General features: G+C 41.0%; 5 protein-coding genes across 10 annotated transcripts; 4 read left to right on the top strand and 1 right to left on the bottom strand.

The window, feature by feature from the left end:
* Positions 1-94: 94 nt before the first annotated feature.
* LOC147043571 (serine/threonine-protein kinase 36-like) lies at positions 95-8,733 on the top strand. 4 transcript variants are annotated; one of them, XM_085936213.1, is made up of 21 exons: positions 95-241; positions 354-415; positions 492-632; positions 949-1,026; positions 1,101-1,231; positions 1,309-1,558; positions 1,629-1,722; positions 1,791-1,972; positions 2,033-2,181; positions 2,257-2,374; positions 2,473-2,604; positions 2,685-2,861; positions 2,949-3,040; positions 3,182-3,245; positions 3,317-3,427; positions 3,506-3,580; positions 3,701-3,812; positions 3,890-4,016; positions 4,123-4,300; positions 4,556-5,419; positions 5,495-8,733. In XM_085936213.1, exons 2-21 carry the CDS (start codon positions 395-397, stop codon positions 5,609-5,611), a joined length of 3,213 nt encoding a protein of 1,070 aa, XP_085792339.1. In that variant the 5' UTR covers positions 95-241; positions 354-394; the 3' UTR covers positions 5,612-8,733. The 4 variants fall into 4 exon arrangements, with proteins under 4 accessions (XP_085792339.1, XP_085792338.1, XP_085792337.1 ...); XM_085936212.1 differs by having other exon boundaries at positions 95-415; positions 1,791-1,918; XM_085936211.1 differs by having other exon boundaries at positions 95-415.
* mrps31 (mitochondrial ribosomal protein S31) lies at positions 6,414-8,919 on the bottom strand. The gene is made up of 7 exons (XM_085936226.1): positions 8,547-8,919; positions 7,968-8,375; positions 7,716-7,868; positions 7,458-7,601; positions 7,300-7,376; positions 7,050-7,190; positions 6,414-6,982 (listed from the first exon to the last, which is right to left on the bottom strand). The coding sequence occupies exons 1-7, from the start codon at positions 8,657-8,659 to the stop codon at positions 6,747-6,749; spliced, it is 1,272 nt and encodes a 423-aa protein (XP_085792352.1). The 5' UTR covers positions 8,660-8,919; the 3' UTR covers positions 6,414-6,746.
* A 17-nt stretch (positions 8,920-8,936) lies between these two features.
* taf6 (TAF6 RNA polymerase II, TATA box binding protein (TBP)-associated factor) lies at positions 8,937-13,069 on the top strand. Of its 3 annotated transcripts, none has more exons than XM_085936223.1 (15): positions 8,937-9,142; positions 9,553-9,710; positions 9,829-9,915; positions 10,005-10,158; positions 10,243-10,299; positions 10,390-10,503; positions 10,625-10,746; positions 10,905-10,982; positions 11,062-11,163; positions 11,255-11,437; positions 11,547-11,621; positions 11,702-11,827; positions 11,917-12,090; positions 12,260-12,451; positions 12,547-13,069. In XM_085936223.1, exons 2-15 carry the CDS (start codon positions 9,555-9,557, stop codon positions 12,832-12,834), a joined length of 1,908 nt encoding a protein of 635 aa, XP_085792349.1. In that variant the 5' UTR covers positions 8,937-9,142; positions 9,553-9,554; the 3' UTR covers positions 12,835-13,069. The 3 variants fall into 3 exon arrangements, with proteins under 3 accessions (XP_085792349.1, XP_085792347.1, XP_085792346.1); XM_085936221.1 differs by having other exon boundaries at positions 8,939-9,142; positions 10,390-10,509; positions 12,550-13,069; XM_085936220.1 differs by having other exon boundaries at positions 8,939-9,142; positions 10,390-10,509.
* Positions 13,070-13,256: 187 nt separating this feature from the next.
* Positions 13,257-15,230, top strand: LOC147043568 (thialysine N-epsilon-acetyltransferase-like). The gene is made up of 6 exons (XM_085935352.1): positions 13,257-13,332; positions 13,396-13,447; positions 14,118-14,201; positions 14,435-14,536; positions 14,702-14,742; positions 14,936-15,230. The coding sequence occupies exons 1-6, from the start codon at positions 13,270-13,272 to the stop codon at positions 15,098-15,100; spliced, it is 507 nt and encodes a 168-aa protein (XP_085791478.1). The 5' UTR covers positions 13,257-13,269; the 3' UTR covers positions 15,101-15,230.
* A 27-nt stretch (positions 15,231-15,257) lies between these two features.
* LOC147043567 (thialysine N-epsilon-acetyltransferase-like) lies at positions 15,258-16,902 on the top strand. Its single transcript, XM_085935349.1, has 6 exons — positions 15,258-15,456; positions 15,569-15,620; positions 15,757-15,840; positions 16,004-16,105; positions 16,319-16,359; positions 16,495-16,902. The coding sequence occupies exons 1-6, from the start codon at positions 15,337-15,339 to the stop codon at positions 16,705-16,707; spliced, it is 612 nt and encodes a 203-aa protein (XP_085791475.1). The 5' UTR covers positions 15,258-15,336; the 3' UTR covers positions 16,708-16,902.
* Positions 16,903-17,031: the final 129 nt, after the last annotated feature.

Here is a 17,031-nt window from a genome sequence, read left to right as displayed (position 1 = left end):
TAAATAAATATCAAATTAAACTTAATTTCAAATTAAACCGTGAAATAACATTCACAAAGAATTTCCTATGTTAAATATCAAAGACAATTGTATTTGAAATTTTATATCGACGCTTTTGTAACACGGCAGCTGGACTTTTACACGAGGATTTTTTTTTTACCAAATTCAGCGTCCCCAAGTTGTAATGATCCTGTCAAACTTACAAATTGCAGCCGCGCTAATACGTCATTTTCAGCCAATCGTGTGTACAATATTCCGTTTTTTTAATATGCTGAATAATTTTATTCACTTTGACATTTGATCAACATCTGCTAAACCCCACCTGAAAAATATGAATTCGTATCACGTTTTAGAGCTGGTGGGAGAGGGCTCGTTTGGTCGCGTTCACAAAGGAATGAAGAAATGTACGGGTCAAGTAAGTTGCTTTGGAATTTTTTTATTTGCAAACTTATCCACAAAAATAACGAACATTGTTTTCCATCCGTGTCCAGGTGGTGGCTCTCAAGTTCATGCCAAAGATGGGTCGCTCAAACAAAGAACTGCAAAGTCTAAAGAAGGAAATTGAAATAATGAGTAACCTTCAGCATCCAAACATTGTGAAATTTTATGACAGCTTTGAAACTGAAACAGAGGTGTGTTCTTACCCTACCAGCGCAAGGTTCCCATTCTTTGAGCCGTACTGTATTTAACTATTGAAAAATCTTATATCAATGCTGAAACAAGGATGATCTTATCTCACGTTACTCACAAATGTACATAGTGTGAAACGTGAATCTGATTATTCTGCCCTATTAATGGGAACAGGTGGATTCACAGTCAACGTTCTGCCATCTAGTGGAACAGCATTTAATTGCCATTCCTCCTGCACGCGACTGGAACAGCATTTAACGCAACTGGTATAGAAGACTGCTTCAATTCCTTCAACTGATAATTTACCCCTTCTAATAGGTTGTTGTTGTGACCGAGTATGCAGAGGGTCAGTTGTTCCAGGTTATCGAAGATGATGGCAGTTTACCAGAAAGTCAGGTACTAGCATCATCCAACATGAATGTAGTGCCACCATTTCATATTTTTATTTTTTAATTTCTTACATTTTTAAGATTTGTGAGATTGCCTGCCAGCTCGTGTCAGCTTTGTATTATTTGCACTCCCGCCGTATCCTGCATCGAGACATGAAACCACAAAATATCCTCTTTGATAAAAACGGCGTGGTGAAATTATGTGACTTTGGGTACGTACGCTTATCAACACAATGACGTGACTGTATGTAATCTGCCTAAAATAAATGTGATCCAATGTTTTTATTAGGTTTGCTCGGGCAATGAGTGTCTCTACCATGGTGCTGACTTCTATCAAAGGAACACCACTTTATATGTCCCCTGAGTTAGTTGCAGAGAAGCCTTATGACCACACCGCTGACCTCTGGTCCCTGGGCTGCATCCTTTATGAACTCCACACAGGGGTGCCTCCATTCTACACCAATTCCATTTTCCATCTGGTGCAGCTCATTGTGAAAGACCCCATCAAATGGCCAGACACCATGAGCAGCACATGCATGGTACAAAACAACTGCAACTTTAGTCCTCATATCAATTTATATTGCGTATTGATATACTTTCACCCTCCAGAGTTTTCTGAAAGGTTTGTTGACGAAAGACCCTCAGAAGCGACTGTCATGGCCAGAGCTCCTCCATCATCCTTTTGTTGCTGATGGTGTTCAAGGTGATGTGCTGTTTTAATGCAGTATATTGTCCTTAATACGTGTACTTAACATAGTGATGTGTTGGCAGTGATTCCAGACACAGGTGTTTTCAGTCCACTGACAGTCACGCCTGACCCAGATATGCTGGCACTGAAACTGAAACAAATGGCAGAAAAGACGTCGCTAAACTCTGGGGAGAGCAAACTATTGAGAAAGGTCAAAGAGCAGAGGAGCAAAAGTAACACAAAAAAAACATCTGACAGTGCGAAAGTAAGTATGTTGTTTAAACCATTTAAAACCAACAATGAAACTATTTGTATTCTTTTACAGAATATGATGGATGAACTGCAAAGTGAAGGGACCAATTCTGTGTTGACAGTAGCGCCCCCTGTTGACACTTCTGTAGCCTCAATCCCGTCATCTTTTAAAGCCTCTTCAAGTGCATTACCAAGGACTCATACTGGAACCCTGCAAAAAAGGTCTTCCTGAACTGTTTGTACGTTACACAAGATTTTGGTATCCTAGATTGTGTACTGTACTCACTGTTTCTTCAGGGATCCAATCAGTCAGGACTACGAACGTGAGTTCCCCTCCATAGAAGTCGGGCCACGACTATACCAAAGGACACTCAAGAACAAACCTGAAGTCACTGCAAATATGTCAAGTTCTACAGTAAGGCCAATGAATTTATATCAGTTTGTATCTTTGCTAATTGAAAAGACCCGAGTGACATGAAACCAACACCTGTGGGTGGAATCTTGTTCTTTCAGGCAGCTGATAGTGAGGCCTTTTGGTTGAAGCTTGTTGAGGAATCCGATCCAAGCGGGAAAACGCAAGACCCATTAAACTACCGCATTGTTATTGTTAAAGTGAAATCCACAATTTTAGCATTTAAGCAGCAGGTAATTTGGTGCCGTTTTCAACTGAACATGAAATTAATTTCATGTCATCACATTCATTTTAGTCTTGGTTCTCTGTTTAGCTAGATGATGGTGTGCTGAAAGACATGCGGTCCATTCACCTTCCGCTCAAGGTCCTACAGAACCTGATTCTGACCTCTGACCTTGCCATGAGGAACCACATTGGCAGTGAACTTGGACTGCCAAGTCTTCTCATTGACTTAGTTCACGACTTTGTGGAAAACTCGCGTCTTACTGAGGTGGGAGTTAAAAAGATATTCTGTAAATGACTAGTTTTTATTCTGATAAAAATGTCATAAGATTTTGTCCATCACTTTACTGGGCAGCAACCGTGGAGTCTGCCAACACTTGGAGAAATGGTTGTTGTGCTGCTGATCTACTGGGAGAAAAACGATGACAGCTTAAGAGCAGAAAATAGGTTTGGGCATCCATTTTCCCTTCTGTGGTTTCCGGTTGATATAGAAAGTCTACACACCCCTGTTCAAAAATGTTTAAAACCTAGTTTAAAAAAGATTTTATAACCACTGCACATGAACTCATTGAATGTTTGTGCATGTAGACCCGAACGGTTCATCCAGCCTTTCATGACCATCCTTAACCAAGAGGAACTCAATCCCTTAGCAGTGAGTACTCAATGAGTAAAAAGACAATCGTCCTCTATTATTTGGTCACATGATTGCCTTGCCTCCTTAAGCCTCTGGCTGCAGGTATTTTATCTGTGTTGAGCCAGCATGAGATTGTTGTTCAAGCTGATGTGAAAAGGCTGCTTTCCTTGCTGAAAGAACTTGTCAGTGGTTCACGTCAGGTACGCAATGTGAGAAAGTTTTTATTTCTATGGATTTAGTTGTTTTTTTTTGGACAGAAAAATGTTCTACTTCAACAGCTCCAAGTTCCACTCCCGCCAGGACGGGGACTCTGTGACGGCCTCCTCGCCTTGCTATTCCACACGGTGGATGAGGTCAGTAAATCTAGAGTGTGAACGTTCTCATATGCTATTTCGGCAAATAGTCACAAATGACTAAATGGTTCTTGGCCCCCACTGAGCACAATCCCAAATCATTTTGAATATTCCTCACAGCATGATGATGCCTCTTTATGTTGGGATGCACTCGTGTTAAATCACCTTTGGGAAGGGATTGGCACTGCGCTGGCAAAGACCAAGCCAGACATGGACTTGTGTTCAGCAAATGGTAAACATACACAATTAATGAAGCAAATCTCTTATCTCTGAGAATACTCTTGTCATTTTCAATGGGGTTTTTTTCAGGTCTGCATTTTCTTATGTCTGTCTCATTGTTGGTCTTCTCCAAGGATCCATATTGGTATATTTCCCTCTTTACTGAGAGCAACTCAAAAATGTTATCCACTCTTGGCTGGCTGCTCAGCTCTGAATGGTTGGTGTTGATCATTTCTTCAGATGTCTTCAAAATGTTTCATTGTTGCCTACGTAGAACAACACTAAAACTAAAAATCAACCCCCCCCCCCCCCCCTCCCAAAAGTTGTATATTTGCAGATACTGATTCAGGTTCGTTGGAGGAGGGTTTGAGTGGCGAGAGCTTCATCGAGTTGAGCTGCCATTTCCTGTGCCTTCCATTTGCGTTGAACTTGAATTCACACACCAGTTCTAGAATATTGCACTTGTATGACAGCTGCGGTGTGGTTAAAGGGCTTCTGCAGGTGAGTGCATCCTGATGTTAACACAACAGCAAAAAACATTAGTACAAAATGTGAATTTAGGATTTCGTAACAGGAGAGATCCTCTATCTCAACTCTCATTTTGTTTCGGTACAAAATAATCATAATCCAGTGACGCGACGAAGGATGACATTTGCAAAATACATCAGACATTTGATTATTTTGGATATTTCTCTCTATTATTTGTAGTATTCTTTTTTATCGGCTTATTTTGATGTGTGTTTTATATTTTGGTAGGTGATTCAAACGCTTCCTGTTTCATTAGTGGAGCTGCCACTGTCACTTCTGCGCCGCTTGTTGCTGCGCGACCGTCAACGCTTTGTTTTCCACCTCGGTCAAGCTGCTCGTGGATTTTTCTCTGCACCGGCGCTCAGTCCTTCGGGTCAGCAGACACCGCCCAGAACTGCAAGCTCTTTGCTCTCTGATTTGCTTCAGCGAGGTGAGCTCGGGGACTCTGCCGTAGAGCTCCTCTCCCTGTTCTACCTCCTCGGCCGTTTTTTCCCTCACTCTGGTCACCTCCAGCTTCACATTGAATCGTCCGTGTTACTGCAGGCGCTCACTCATGCTTATGACCCAATCAAGGCCGCCACATGCAAAGTTTTGGGAAATGTATATCCATTCAGGTCACCTAAATTGCCCAATTTACAAGTTATCATTTTTAAAAGCATGATAGACCTTCTCGAGGACTCTAATGTGCATGTGCGGCAGGTGGCTTGCTTGTCAGTCGGCAAATGGTTAGGTTATATTGCGGTGAAAGCAGGAAGGCGGCAAATAATGAAGGACAATGAAGCACACAAGGGTTCAAGCAGAGAGAATATAGACAAGCCAGGTGATGATGAGATGAGACCATGGCTGGAAGAAGCCAGGATGACAGGAGCCGCACTGGCGTCACTGACCTCTGACCCGAATGCCCACACTCGTCACCATGCCTGCGCAGCTCTGGGAAACCTGCTACATGTTCAAGGCGCCATCTCCGAGCTGCTGCAAGAAAGCGTGTCCAGACTACTTCTGAGAGCCGCATGCACAGATTCCCACAATGTAGTGAGAGAAGCCGCCATTGCAACTTTGAGTTTGTACATCCAGCAGGATGCATTACGACAGGTAAGGAATGGAATGCACTCTCTTCATAGTGTTATCACTGCAAATTGTGTCTGATTGTATTTTTGTTATTCCCAGGTCTTAATATCACTGGATGCCAGAGGACAACTACTCCAGGCTCAACATACACCTCTACAATGTGACTATCTTCCTCTTATGAGACAGCTCCAGACAGAGATTGATAAGTATTCATAGTCTGTTTACCTTTGTTGTGTCTGCCAGGAAACGACTACGTCAAGCATATTGTAATATTCATGCAATTGAATGCAATAATTGATGCAAAAAGACTAGGATGAATCCTAAAAATGGGGAGTGCATGTATATTACTGTTAGAATCACAGTAAAGTGGTTTGTTGGAATAATTAGATGGTCGGCCTGACCGAGGGCCTCATAATTTACGAGTTGGGAGTCCCTTGCTTCAACAAAGCTCTCTGTCCAGCTCCAGAGAGTTCCTTTAACCTCCTTTCTTATCTCACTAGCTATGAGCGCAGCTCCCTCGCACCTGAAAAAGTAGTCTGTTTAGTTCAAAGGAACTTCTTTCTCTTTTAATCAATTCTGTATCTTCTATCTATGGATTGTTGTTGATTGAGACTGTTTGTTTGACTGTCTGACTGCCCTTAAGTGTTACAGAAAAGACATATCTGTTGAAGTAGTTGAATAGAAATGATCCCATATTTAGTCAATATTAGTTTTGTGTGAAATTTGGAAACAGGAGTGTTTTCAAATGTCAAGCGCTCCCTTAAGCAACCTTAATAAATACAGCAGAGAGTGACCACTATGTAACCACATTCTTCATATGTTTTTTACTTGAAAAGCACTTCCTCATAAAGGGCACACAGTTGAAGCTTTATTTAAACACTGTAAACGAGCTGAGGCCCTCCATGCCAACATAAACCTATTTAACTGCCTGCCAAGAAAAACGTCATCGATCAAAATGACGGACGGTTCTCAACAGCCCCTTAAACACTGACGTTCAACCAATTCATCCCATCCACAAATAATGAGCAAACAACCATTGATGATGTTATTTTAATGATGTTACACTACAACTGAAAACGATTTATTTGAATGTTGCTCAGAGTACATTACTTGACAGGCTTCCCTCTGTGGTACACTTTTAGATTGTTTGTTTTCAAATATGCATTCTACCTTTTTTCGTAAGGAGAAATTTCCCCCCCAAAAAACAAATGAGGATTGTGGATTGAATGTATTGACAATACCGCACACTCAATTTATTCCATATATGCTCTTTTACATGATTTGATCAGTCACAATCTTGTCCTTTTCTTATTATTTCAGACATGTCGAAATGACATAAAAATGTCCCAATTTAATTTAGGTAAACCTCAGCCTCTTTGAGGACATCCTGTTTTTGATTAAAGTAGTCTCTGAACCAGGAAATGTGCTCCTTCTTCTCTTGAACGGTCAGATAAGGGTTTTTGGACAAACCGGTCACCACAAGCTCCATGAAATGTCGTACTGGCCCTTGCCTGGGGAAGCCCTCCTCCAGGTGTTTCTCCAGGAAGACATGTTCATGGAAAGGAACGCTGGCTTCCTCCTCGAGGCCTGAGAAAAGGAACGACCACGGTCATTCATTGTTTCCTCTACATACTCGCAGCGGTTATTAACTCACCTGCTTCATTGTCAATTGGGTAGTGCCACAGTTTCCCTTCTTTGGTCCACTGAATTATCTCCTCAAAGGCATTTCGGGGCATTTGGTTCACAGAAGAAGCCAGCTGGTTGGCAAATTCGGTATCCCACAGGGTCGGTCGACCTAAAAAAGCAGCATAGGGTGAAAATTGGCGGGAAAATCTAGTAAGACATGATTGACTCAAACCCGGCTTGCATGTTCTCCCTGTGCACAAGTGCGTTTAAGTAATCACCAAATGTTGCATCCACTCTGTCTTCATCAATGGTGGATGAGAAGATGTTAAGTCTTCTACCTGTGAACAGGTTCTTCCTAAAAATAAACAAACAACAATGTTTTTTTTTTATTCAGCAATATCTGAAGACAACATTTGTCCCATATCAAACAACTTACTTCTTCCGAACGCTGTCCAGCTCTGCAGTGATTCCTCGATCGTGTGTGTAGCCCCGCCCATCCTCATCAAACCGAATCTGATTGGCTGGCCAAGCATTCTGTCGACTGGATTTCTTTCCCACTTTCATGTCAGCTATAAGCACTCTAAGAAATTCAAAGATCCTTGGGTTAAAATCAAACCAGTGTACAACTGCAAAATAATGTGGTGGTTGGTGAGTGTTAGGTTCTAATTTGATGACACGATTGACACTAATGTACCCCAAGTTGTTCACGTCACCCTTCTTGTGAGCCTCGGTGATGGACTCGTGCTGTCTCAGTTGCTTGAGCAGTTCAGACTCTGCCTGAACGGGGTTAGGGAATGTAGAAGCAGCAGCGGAAGCGGCTGCAAGCAGTTCTGAATTCAGTGTGTGACTAAAAGAAAAGAAAAGACAGAATTGTTCAAACACACTGCCGTGAACAGAACAGCCGAAATAATGAACAGTTTAGAAAATGATGGGGGGGAAAACTCACGTCTGAGCTGAAGCCTCATCTGAAGCCTTTTGAAACATGCTAATGGTGCTCTCCATAGTGGATGGGGTGGACTTAGGATGGGAGACACCTTGCTTAACTTTCACATTTTTAAGCCTCTTTTTGCTGGTGACATCCACCTTCATAGCTCCGAGAAGTTCAAGAAGATTCTCCTTTCCACTCTTGGCTGCAACAGGCGAAGCTTCGTTTCCCTTAGCGCCGCCCTTCTTAATATTGTCTCCAAGATTTGTCTCATCCTGTTTGTTGACTTCAGTGGAATTTTGTGTTGGTTGTTCACTCGCCGTTTCTGTGGGCTCAGGCTCTTTATCTGTTTTATTGGAATTGCGTGCATTGTCACATAATTTGACCGAGCTTGTGTTTAGGTATTTGGCCGTACAAACACTGGACACCCTATGAGAAAAGCAAAACGTTGTGATGTCAAATGTAACAAGTCACAGGCTGCATTCATCAGTCAGTAGTAATGTATATGCATTGAAGGATCAATATGTCAAACTTGAAGTATTTATAAAATTATAATGGTAAATAGTGCGTGGCCTCATGCAATAGCAAAAAGCAACTCACCTCCAAACTAAAACTGTAGCCGTGTCACAATCTATTAACGAAATGCGCGACCCTGATATATTTACTGATGATTTTTGAGCCGCATGCAATGTGCGGGATAAAAATCTGAACATGATTACGTCAAAATATGCCCTTCCACAAGCCTAACGTGCGTCTTTGTTGTAACCGCAAAACAGTTCCCCGTAAACTCAAGTGGTAGTAGAAGTTCCGAGACAAACGTTGGATACATTATAGGGCACATAAAAATATTCGACTAGATTTGTAGCTCCCAAATATAAATACATATTTATCAAATACACGAATACAAGTATTTTCTCATGTTATTAAAACACGTCTTGGACAAAGTTCATTCCGTCCCGTCGTCCCGCGATAACACAACCGGAAGTTGACTGAAAATGGCGACGGAACACAAGCGTTCCATCAAGAATGGAGGTTCCTGTTGCATTCTGCGATTTGCTTAGTTATTTGTATTGAGAATGGAGTACATCAGTGATCGCTTAGCTTTGCGAAACATGTCTCGTTGCATATTTCAACACTGAGTGTTTGTATTAGTGTAAGTTATCCCCTACCCACCCAAAGGAGAACGTTTTCTGCAGGTAAAGTGAAAAACGTCCACTAAAGCTAAGTCAGTTAGCTTCAAGGCTAACACACAACTGCATACTCAAGCCTACTACAGCTTCACAATGAACGCTATATACAAACGAGATACCTTATTTTTATTTCTCTTTTTTATTTGTGCTGTTTGAATTACAGAGTTGATGTGCGTGAAGTTCATTGAAAGTTTTTTTTTTTTCGTTAGAGCGATTTACCCGCCTTCTTTTGCCCTGACATCACGGATCATATTTTGCTCTCTTACCTCACTCACTCACTTACGATCAAGTTCCTTAACTCTTAATTCGTCGTTGGAGTTTGACCTCCTCTCTGTATCTTTGTTAACTTTGCATTTTGCATGTTTCCTGAATCACGAGTCGTTGCATTGTATTGATTAACCTGTGTGTTATATTAGTGATGGCGGAGGAAAGGCGTCAGAAGCAGTGCTCTGTAGTCCTGCCAACAGAGTCCATGAAGGCGATGGCGGAGTCCATGGGAGTGGGACAGTTACAGGAGGACAGCTGTACAGCCCTAAGTGAAGAAGTCAGCTACAGAATTAAAGAAATTACACAGGTACACCACAGAGATCTGAGGGGGGAAAATGAAAGTTTCTATCACTATTATATATATAGCCTTTTGCTGCAATGGGTTTGTTCATCTCATGTCTGTTACCCCCTCTCGCTTTCTAAAGGATGCTCTTAAATTCATGCATCACGGAAAGAGACGTAAGCTAACCACCAGTGACATTGATAATGCCCTCAAACTTAAAAATGTGGAGGTAAGGGAGAACGTAGTTATTAAATGAAACAATTGCATTTATTTGTTTGGACCTACAGTGTGTGTTGTTTTTGTTTTTTTTACAAATAGCCCCTGTATGGATTCCAGTCGCAAGAGTTTATCCCTTTTCGTTTCGCAAGTGGTGGTGGAAGAGAGCTTCATTTCTATGAGGAGAAGGAAGTGGACCTTAGTGATATTATTAACACACCCCTCCCCAGAGTTCCGCTGGATGTGTCTCTTAAAGGTACATGTACTATTTTAGCTGAATGTTTTGTTTTACAACTTGCATGGCTTCGCAGTCTTCTCATGTTGCTATGCTTCTTTCCAGCCCACTGGTTAAGTATTGAAGGGATTCAACCTTCTATTCCAGAAAATCCACCACCAGGTTAGACTGTCTTAAAACTTAACGCAATCAAAAAAAAAAAAAAAAATATGGGAAAAGATAATGACTTAATCTGAATGCTCTTCTTTGTAGCACCAAAAGAACAACAAAAGGCTGAATCCACAGAACCCCTCAAAGTTGTCAAACCTGGTCAGGAGGAGGATGGTAACATTCAAGGCAAAAATCAGGGAGCAACGGCTGCTGATGGTAAAGGTCACTATCTAGTTTTTATATTCAAATGTAACATTCATTTAATTCTTCTCTCATAAATAGCTGTTTAGTCTTTGCAACCAAACATTTTCTAATTGATCCTGACTGTGTATTTTAGGAAAAGAGAAGGGTCCCATACGGTTGAAACCTCGCAGCACGCATGAGCTTTCTGTGGAACAGCAGCTCTACTACAAGGAGATCACTGAAGCATGTGTCGGATCCTGTGAAGCCAAGAGAGCTGTGTGTATTATTTTATCTTATATTCATTCATCTTGACCAAAATAAATGTTTGATTGAATGCACGATGAACACCCATTTGGCACATTTTATGCAGAAAAATGATTTAGTTTGGTGTGATTTCCGTGTCCTGACTTATTTCCTCTCTTGTTGCCATTCAGGAAGCCTTGCAAAGCATCGCCACTGATCCAGGGCTGTATCAGATGCTACCAAGATTCAGCACCTTTATTTCAGAAGGGGTGAGCATTTATAAAAAATAAAAAAATGGTCACATGAATTTTCAAGACTGTTTGCTCATAAATGCTCGCTTTTTGATAGGTTCGTGTTAACGTGGTGCAAAACAACCTGGCTCTGCTGATTTACCTCATGCGGATGGTGAAAGCACTAATGGACAACCCCACTTTATACCTGGAGAAATATGTCAGTAAAAGAAACCAAGTTTTATCATTGGTTGGGATATCTAATGTTAATAGTTGATATCATTTCGCGTCCGTTTTCTTCTGGTCTGTAGCTGCACGAGCTCATCCCGGCCGTGGTGACATGTATCGTGAGCAAGCAGTTGTGCTTGAGACCAGATGTTGACAACCACTGGGCTTTACGGGACTTTGCTGCTCGCCTTATGGCGCAGAGTTGCAAAACCTTCAGCACCACTACCAACAACATCCAGTCTCGCATCACCAAGACCTTTACTAAGGTGACCCCCCCCCCACACACTTCCGCTTTCTTGAAAAGTGCCTTTTAATCATAAGTGAAAAGAAATGTATTCTTCTAACAATTTGATTTGACTCGATTTGTCTCATTAGAGTTGGTTGGATGACAAAACTCAATGGACGACGCGGTACGGCTGCATTGCCGGACTCGCCGAACTGGGTCCTGACGTAAGTTTCCGGCCGGGTACCTGGTGTGTTTCCCTCAACGTTGTTACATCAGCACATCCCTTCTATCTTTGTCCCCGCAGGTGATAAAGACTTTGATCCTTCCTCGGCTTACTGTAGAGGGCGCTCGCATCAAAGCAGTGATGGAAGGACCAGTGATCTCAAACATCGATAAGATTGGAGCCGACCATGTTCAAAGTCTCCTGCTGGTAATTTATTAAGAATAATAATCCTAATGATAATCTTTCAATGACTGTCCATGTTTGTATCTAATTGAAAATGTTGTCTGCATCCCAAGAAACACTGTGCCAGTGTCATTGCCAAGATTCGACCTCCACCTGACAGCGTGGAACAATATCGGATTGATTATGGTTACCTCGCACCCATGCTGTGCTCCCATGTCATGAAGGCTCGGACCCAAGCTGCAATGCAAGCCCAGCAAGTCAACAGAACCACGTTAACAATTACACAGGTACGCTCACGCTTGATGACAATACAACGTTTTGTGTGTTTGTTCCATGCTTATGCGGCACATAATGATTAAAGTAACTTTCATTGTCCTTCCAACACAAATTTCCACACAATATGATTGGAAATTCGACGAGCCGGTATATAAAGCAGCGACTATTTTTGTCTCCCAGCCTCGTCCGACCCTCTCAGTCTCACAAAGCGGACTCAGTGGATCGACGGTGTCTCGCACTCCGAGCATCATTAAGGTTCCCAGCTCCCTCGCCCTGATGTCGCCAAGACCGGGGACCCCATCCCAGCCATCACCGCCTGCCACTAAGTATATTGTCATGGGAACTAGCGCAGGGTCCGCCTCAACCCAGCAGGTACGTTTCAGTTCAGCACCAATCACCAGCAGAGACAGCGACTCAGCTAATACCGCATACATGCATTCATTTGTATCTGTGATCCCTCCCCCCAGCAGGTAATCACCATCAACTCCTCCCAATCAGGTTCGACGGTTACAAGCACCGTACCCAGTGCTACTTCAACCTTGCAGCCCTTGGTAAAACTAGAACCGGGAAGTGGACCCGCGTTGGCTGGTTCACGACCCATGCAGAAGTACATTGTGGTATCGCTTCCCTCGTCCACCTCTTCCATGGACAGTAAGAGCTCTGTGATCCCAACACCCATCTCAACCACACTAGAACCGACGGGGAAGTCGGACCGATCAGAGTCTCCCGGTGCCAGCACGCAGTCGCCACACTGACATTTTTCACAAGAGATTTGACCCGCATTCAAGAACTATATACTGAAAACTCCAGAATGGTGCAGAAGCAGTTGTTTGATCGTAAATTGTAAATATGTTAATGCCCAACAAGTGGCAATGTGTCACAGTGTTTCCTCAACTATTCAAATTGATTTCATGCTCTCTCTCTCTCTCTTCTTCTTTTTTTTTTTTTTTTTTACCCAAAAATAAATTTCACTTTGTATTTGTATTTCTACAGAGCAGTGAATTTTTGTCCAAAAATGCCTTGGTGATTGTTTGATGAGTTAAAAAAGGAAACATCTTTGAGCATCTTTGAAAGATAGCAGAGTCACTGAAGCTCTTAATTTGACGGGGGCAGTAACCGCTTATGCAATTCATGCTGCATAATTTGGCTAGGTGCAGTTGATCCAGAAGAACAAGTTGGGTGCTGCAACAATGAACTTCACTATTCGACCTGCAACAAAAGCAGACTGTAAAGACATATGGCGACTGGTCAAGGTGAGTCTGATGGCTTCATAGACAAAAAAATGTGTGGTGAAGCTTTTGTGCTCCTTATTCTAGGATTTGGCAATTCATGAAAACATGCTCGACCATATGATGATGACTTACAAAGGTATGCTCTTTTCTAATCCACCTTGCTCGACAATTTAGAATGCTTAAATGTGACTCATGGGAGCATTCTCTCAAATAAGTACTTCATATAAACAATTATTCAAATCAACATGAAGGAATTGTTCGCTCAAATGGCTGCAAAGAATGCAAGGTGTGAATCTTGCAGCAGCAGACTTTGCAAATGTCAAGAAGTATAGAAAACATACTTCTTATTGAAGTCAACATTAAACCCCAGTTATGCCACTGTTCTAATTATTAACCTATTAACTCTTTGTGTCTTCACATAAATGAATATCATTTATTCACAAGAACATGTCGCAATGAAATTAAAGGTATTGTCAATGTGTTATTCAGAAATGCATATTCTGCTAATAAACTGCTTAATCAGTAACCAAAGATAAGATCTGTTTTGACCTGCCTCGGTATTACAGTACGGCAAGCCGCAATAACAGGCTTGCAGATTTGCTGATATGCACGATAACCAAACTTAGCACCTAGTAATTGTTTTCGAGTAAGGTCTGTCCTTTGTATTTAAGTTTTTGTTCTCTTTAAAGAATGACTTTAATTCATAAAGCTCTTTTATTTCATCTTAATTGATTGTGTAGCTGTGCCTAGTGAAGTGTTCAGTGATTTATTTGACTCGTGACACTCCGAGTGCTATATCCTTGTAGAACTGGAGCGGGATGCTTTCAGCCAGAATCCCTGGTTTGAATCCCTTGTGGCAGAAGTACCAGAGGAAAATAAATCCAAAGAAGGTAAAATGTTTCCTTCGCTATTCACAGGGCATCACACCAAGTATGTCAAACTGAATGCCCTCATCCCACTTCGACATAGTTCTTTCGTATGCAGAAGCCACATACTGAAGGCAAAGTAACACATTTGTTTATTTGGCCCAAGCACGAGAACAGCAATCGGAAATTTTCAGCAAATAACTGAGGACATGTAGAAGCTTATCTTATTTGTGATGTTTCTGTTTATGTCCATTTAGGATTTAGAACCGTTGGTCTTGCACTTTACTTTTACTCATACAGTACATGGAAGGGACGTACAGTTTATTTGGAGGATTTGTACGTGATGCCAGAATTCAGAGGTAAAACCTATTGAGTGCTGTCATTCTTCTTTCAATGAGTCATTGAATGATTTTGTCTTACTGAAATTACCAAACTCTCAGGGCACACCACCAATGTCACAAAAGGTATATATACACTGAAGCTGGGACGACATAAAATTTCCATTCTCCATTTTCTTTTTTCAGGATCTGGCATTGGAAAGAGTTTGCTGAGCACACTTGCCAAGGTACCCATTTTCATTTGTCTCTCTCTCTCTCTCTCTCTCTCTCTCTCTCTCTCTCTCTCTCTCTCTCTCTCTCTCCCTATTTATTTATTTATTTATTTATTCATGAATTCATTTATTCATTTATTCATTCATTTATTCATGTATTCATTTATTCATTCATTCATTCTAATGGAATACTGTTTTAATTTTGCAGGTGGCGAGAGAAAAACAATGTGTGCAGTTGGAGTTGAACGTGCTCGGCCAAAACATTAGTTCCCGATCCTTCTATACTGCTAAAGGAGCACAGGACATAACTGTCAGGGATGATTGGCACACGTTACGTTTTGATGCACAAAGTCTAAACAATTTATCGTCTTGATACTTTTGGGAAAAATGGAAGAAAGGGCAATTTAATGTAATTTACACCTTGTGTATATACATATATATGTATCAATCAAAATAAAATTGAAATACTTTTCAGTTGACTGTTTGTTGCACTCGAGAAGTCTGCTGCAATGGCTTTTTGGGTGTAATACATTAAAAAAGCGCCAGAGAACGCCATTGTCTAACTACACAAGTAATGTAGTTTGGAATGCGATTGTACGGATATGCATTATGCTTTTGTCAGAAGGAAGTTACTTATTGATGAGATACGTGTTGCAACTGGCAAATATGGACGTTAACATACGTGTCGCTACCGAAGGAGACTGCAAAGACATATCAAGATTGATAATGGTAAGTCATTCACCGGCTTTTTTTAACATAAATGCATACAAAATAAAATGAACAATGTAGTGCTTGTCACTGTTACTTGTTCCACCAAAATGTTAATCTAATTATCTTTCAGGACTTGGCAGTTCATGACAAGATGTCAGATCAGGTGAAGCTGTCATGCGAGGGTAATTTATTTAAATATATTTGAATAAAATGAAAATAAAACATGTTTTAATATATTTCAGTGAACAAATTATTCCAATATGTTGCAAAGCCACTGCGGTACAGCAGTGATTTTTTTTTTCTTTTTCCAAACCATAGAACTGCAACGTGATGGTTTCAGCCAGAATCCCTTGTTTGAATGTCTTGTTGCAGAGGTAGCAGATGAGAATAAATCTAAAGAAGGTAAAAATGTTTGCAAACCTGTGGCCTACCTGTCTCTTTTAGCTGTTCAGCTTTCATTTTCACCACTTGCTAAAATATGTCTGTCAATTCGAGTGTACAACCACAATATCACTGTTGAATATTTCTTGGAGCTGTCTTTAATGGTCTCTTTATTTTGGTTTAGGATTCACAATTGTTGGTTATGCCCTTTATTTTTACATCTATTGCACATGGAAGGGGCGGTCCATGTATTTGGAGGATTTGTATGTGATGCCGGAATTCAGAGGTAAAATGTGTTTTGGCATTTTCAGTATATCAAAAATATGTATTCTAATTTGTGTTAATCTCATATAAACGTTACCCCATAATTTACTTTCAATTTATGCTTGTTCTAGATCAAACCTATGCTGTTCTGTACTATAATGTGCCTTTTTCGAGTTGCTTTGAGTTCCAGACTGGAATATTTTCTGCCTCATGAGTTTGTTGATGTCTTCATCAGGATTTGGCATTGGAAAAAGTTTACTGAGCAATATTGCCAAGGTAAGAATGCTAGAATGTTGACAAATCCAAAGATTGGCAATTTACGAGGGCAACAAAGGCAACTTATTTCTGTGTTGGCCTTGTGTGCTTTGCAGAAAAGACTAAACACTTATAAGCCTCGTGATGTTTGTGCAGGTGGCCAAAGAGAAGCAGTGTGAGCGGTTGCACTTGATCGTGTTGAATTGGAACACTCACTCTCTTGACTTTTATACTGCAAGAGGAGCTCAGGATCTCACTGTCAAGGAAGGCTGGCACTTGGTACATTTTGATGGACAAAGCTTGGACCATCTGGCAAATGAAACCCAACAAATTAGAACTTGTGTTTCAGGAGAAGACAAAGTTGTGTAAATATTTGCATTTGTATTTGGCTACATGCGCATACAATTGTTGTCATGCCACAAAGTAAAAGAGTTCCAGCAGATTCTCCACTACACACACACAGTAGCACACATGGTGGCAATTTTTGTGGGCTCACCTCTGGCATTTCAAAATTGTTATTATAGACGCATATTAGTGTACAAAACAAATAAAGCTTCCAATTAAGTGAACACACCCTAAAAAACTAGTGTGGAATACACATTTGTGTGCCTATCTATGTTTTGCTGCATCATTTAATTAATTCAATTATTATTGAAGAAAAAAAAAAACATGCACAATCATTCCATCCAAGGT

This window comes from Syngnathus leptorhynchus, chromosome 17, assembly GCF_054491065.1.
Source record: "Syngnathus leptorhynchus isolate UIUO chromosome 17, UIUO_Slep, whole genome shotgun sequence".
NCBI lineage: Eukaryota > Metazoa > Chordata > Actinopteri > Syngnathiformes > Syngnathidae > Syngnathus > Syngnathus leptorhynchus.
Note: the sequence above shows the minus strand (reverse complement) of the source record. Positions and strands in the feature narration are given on the sequence as shown.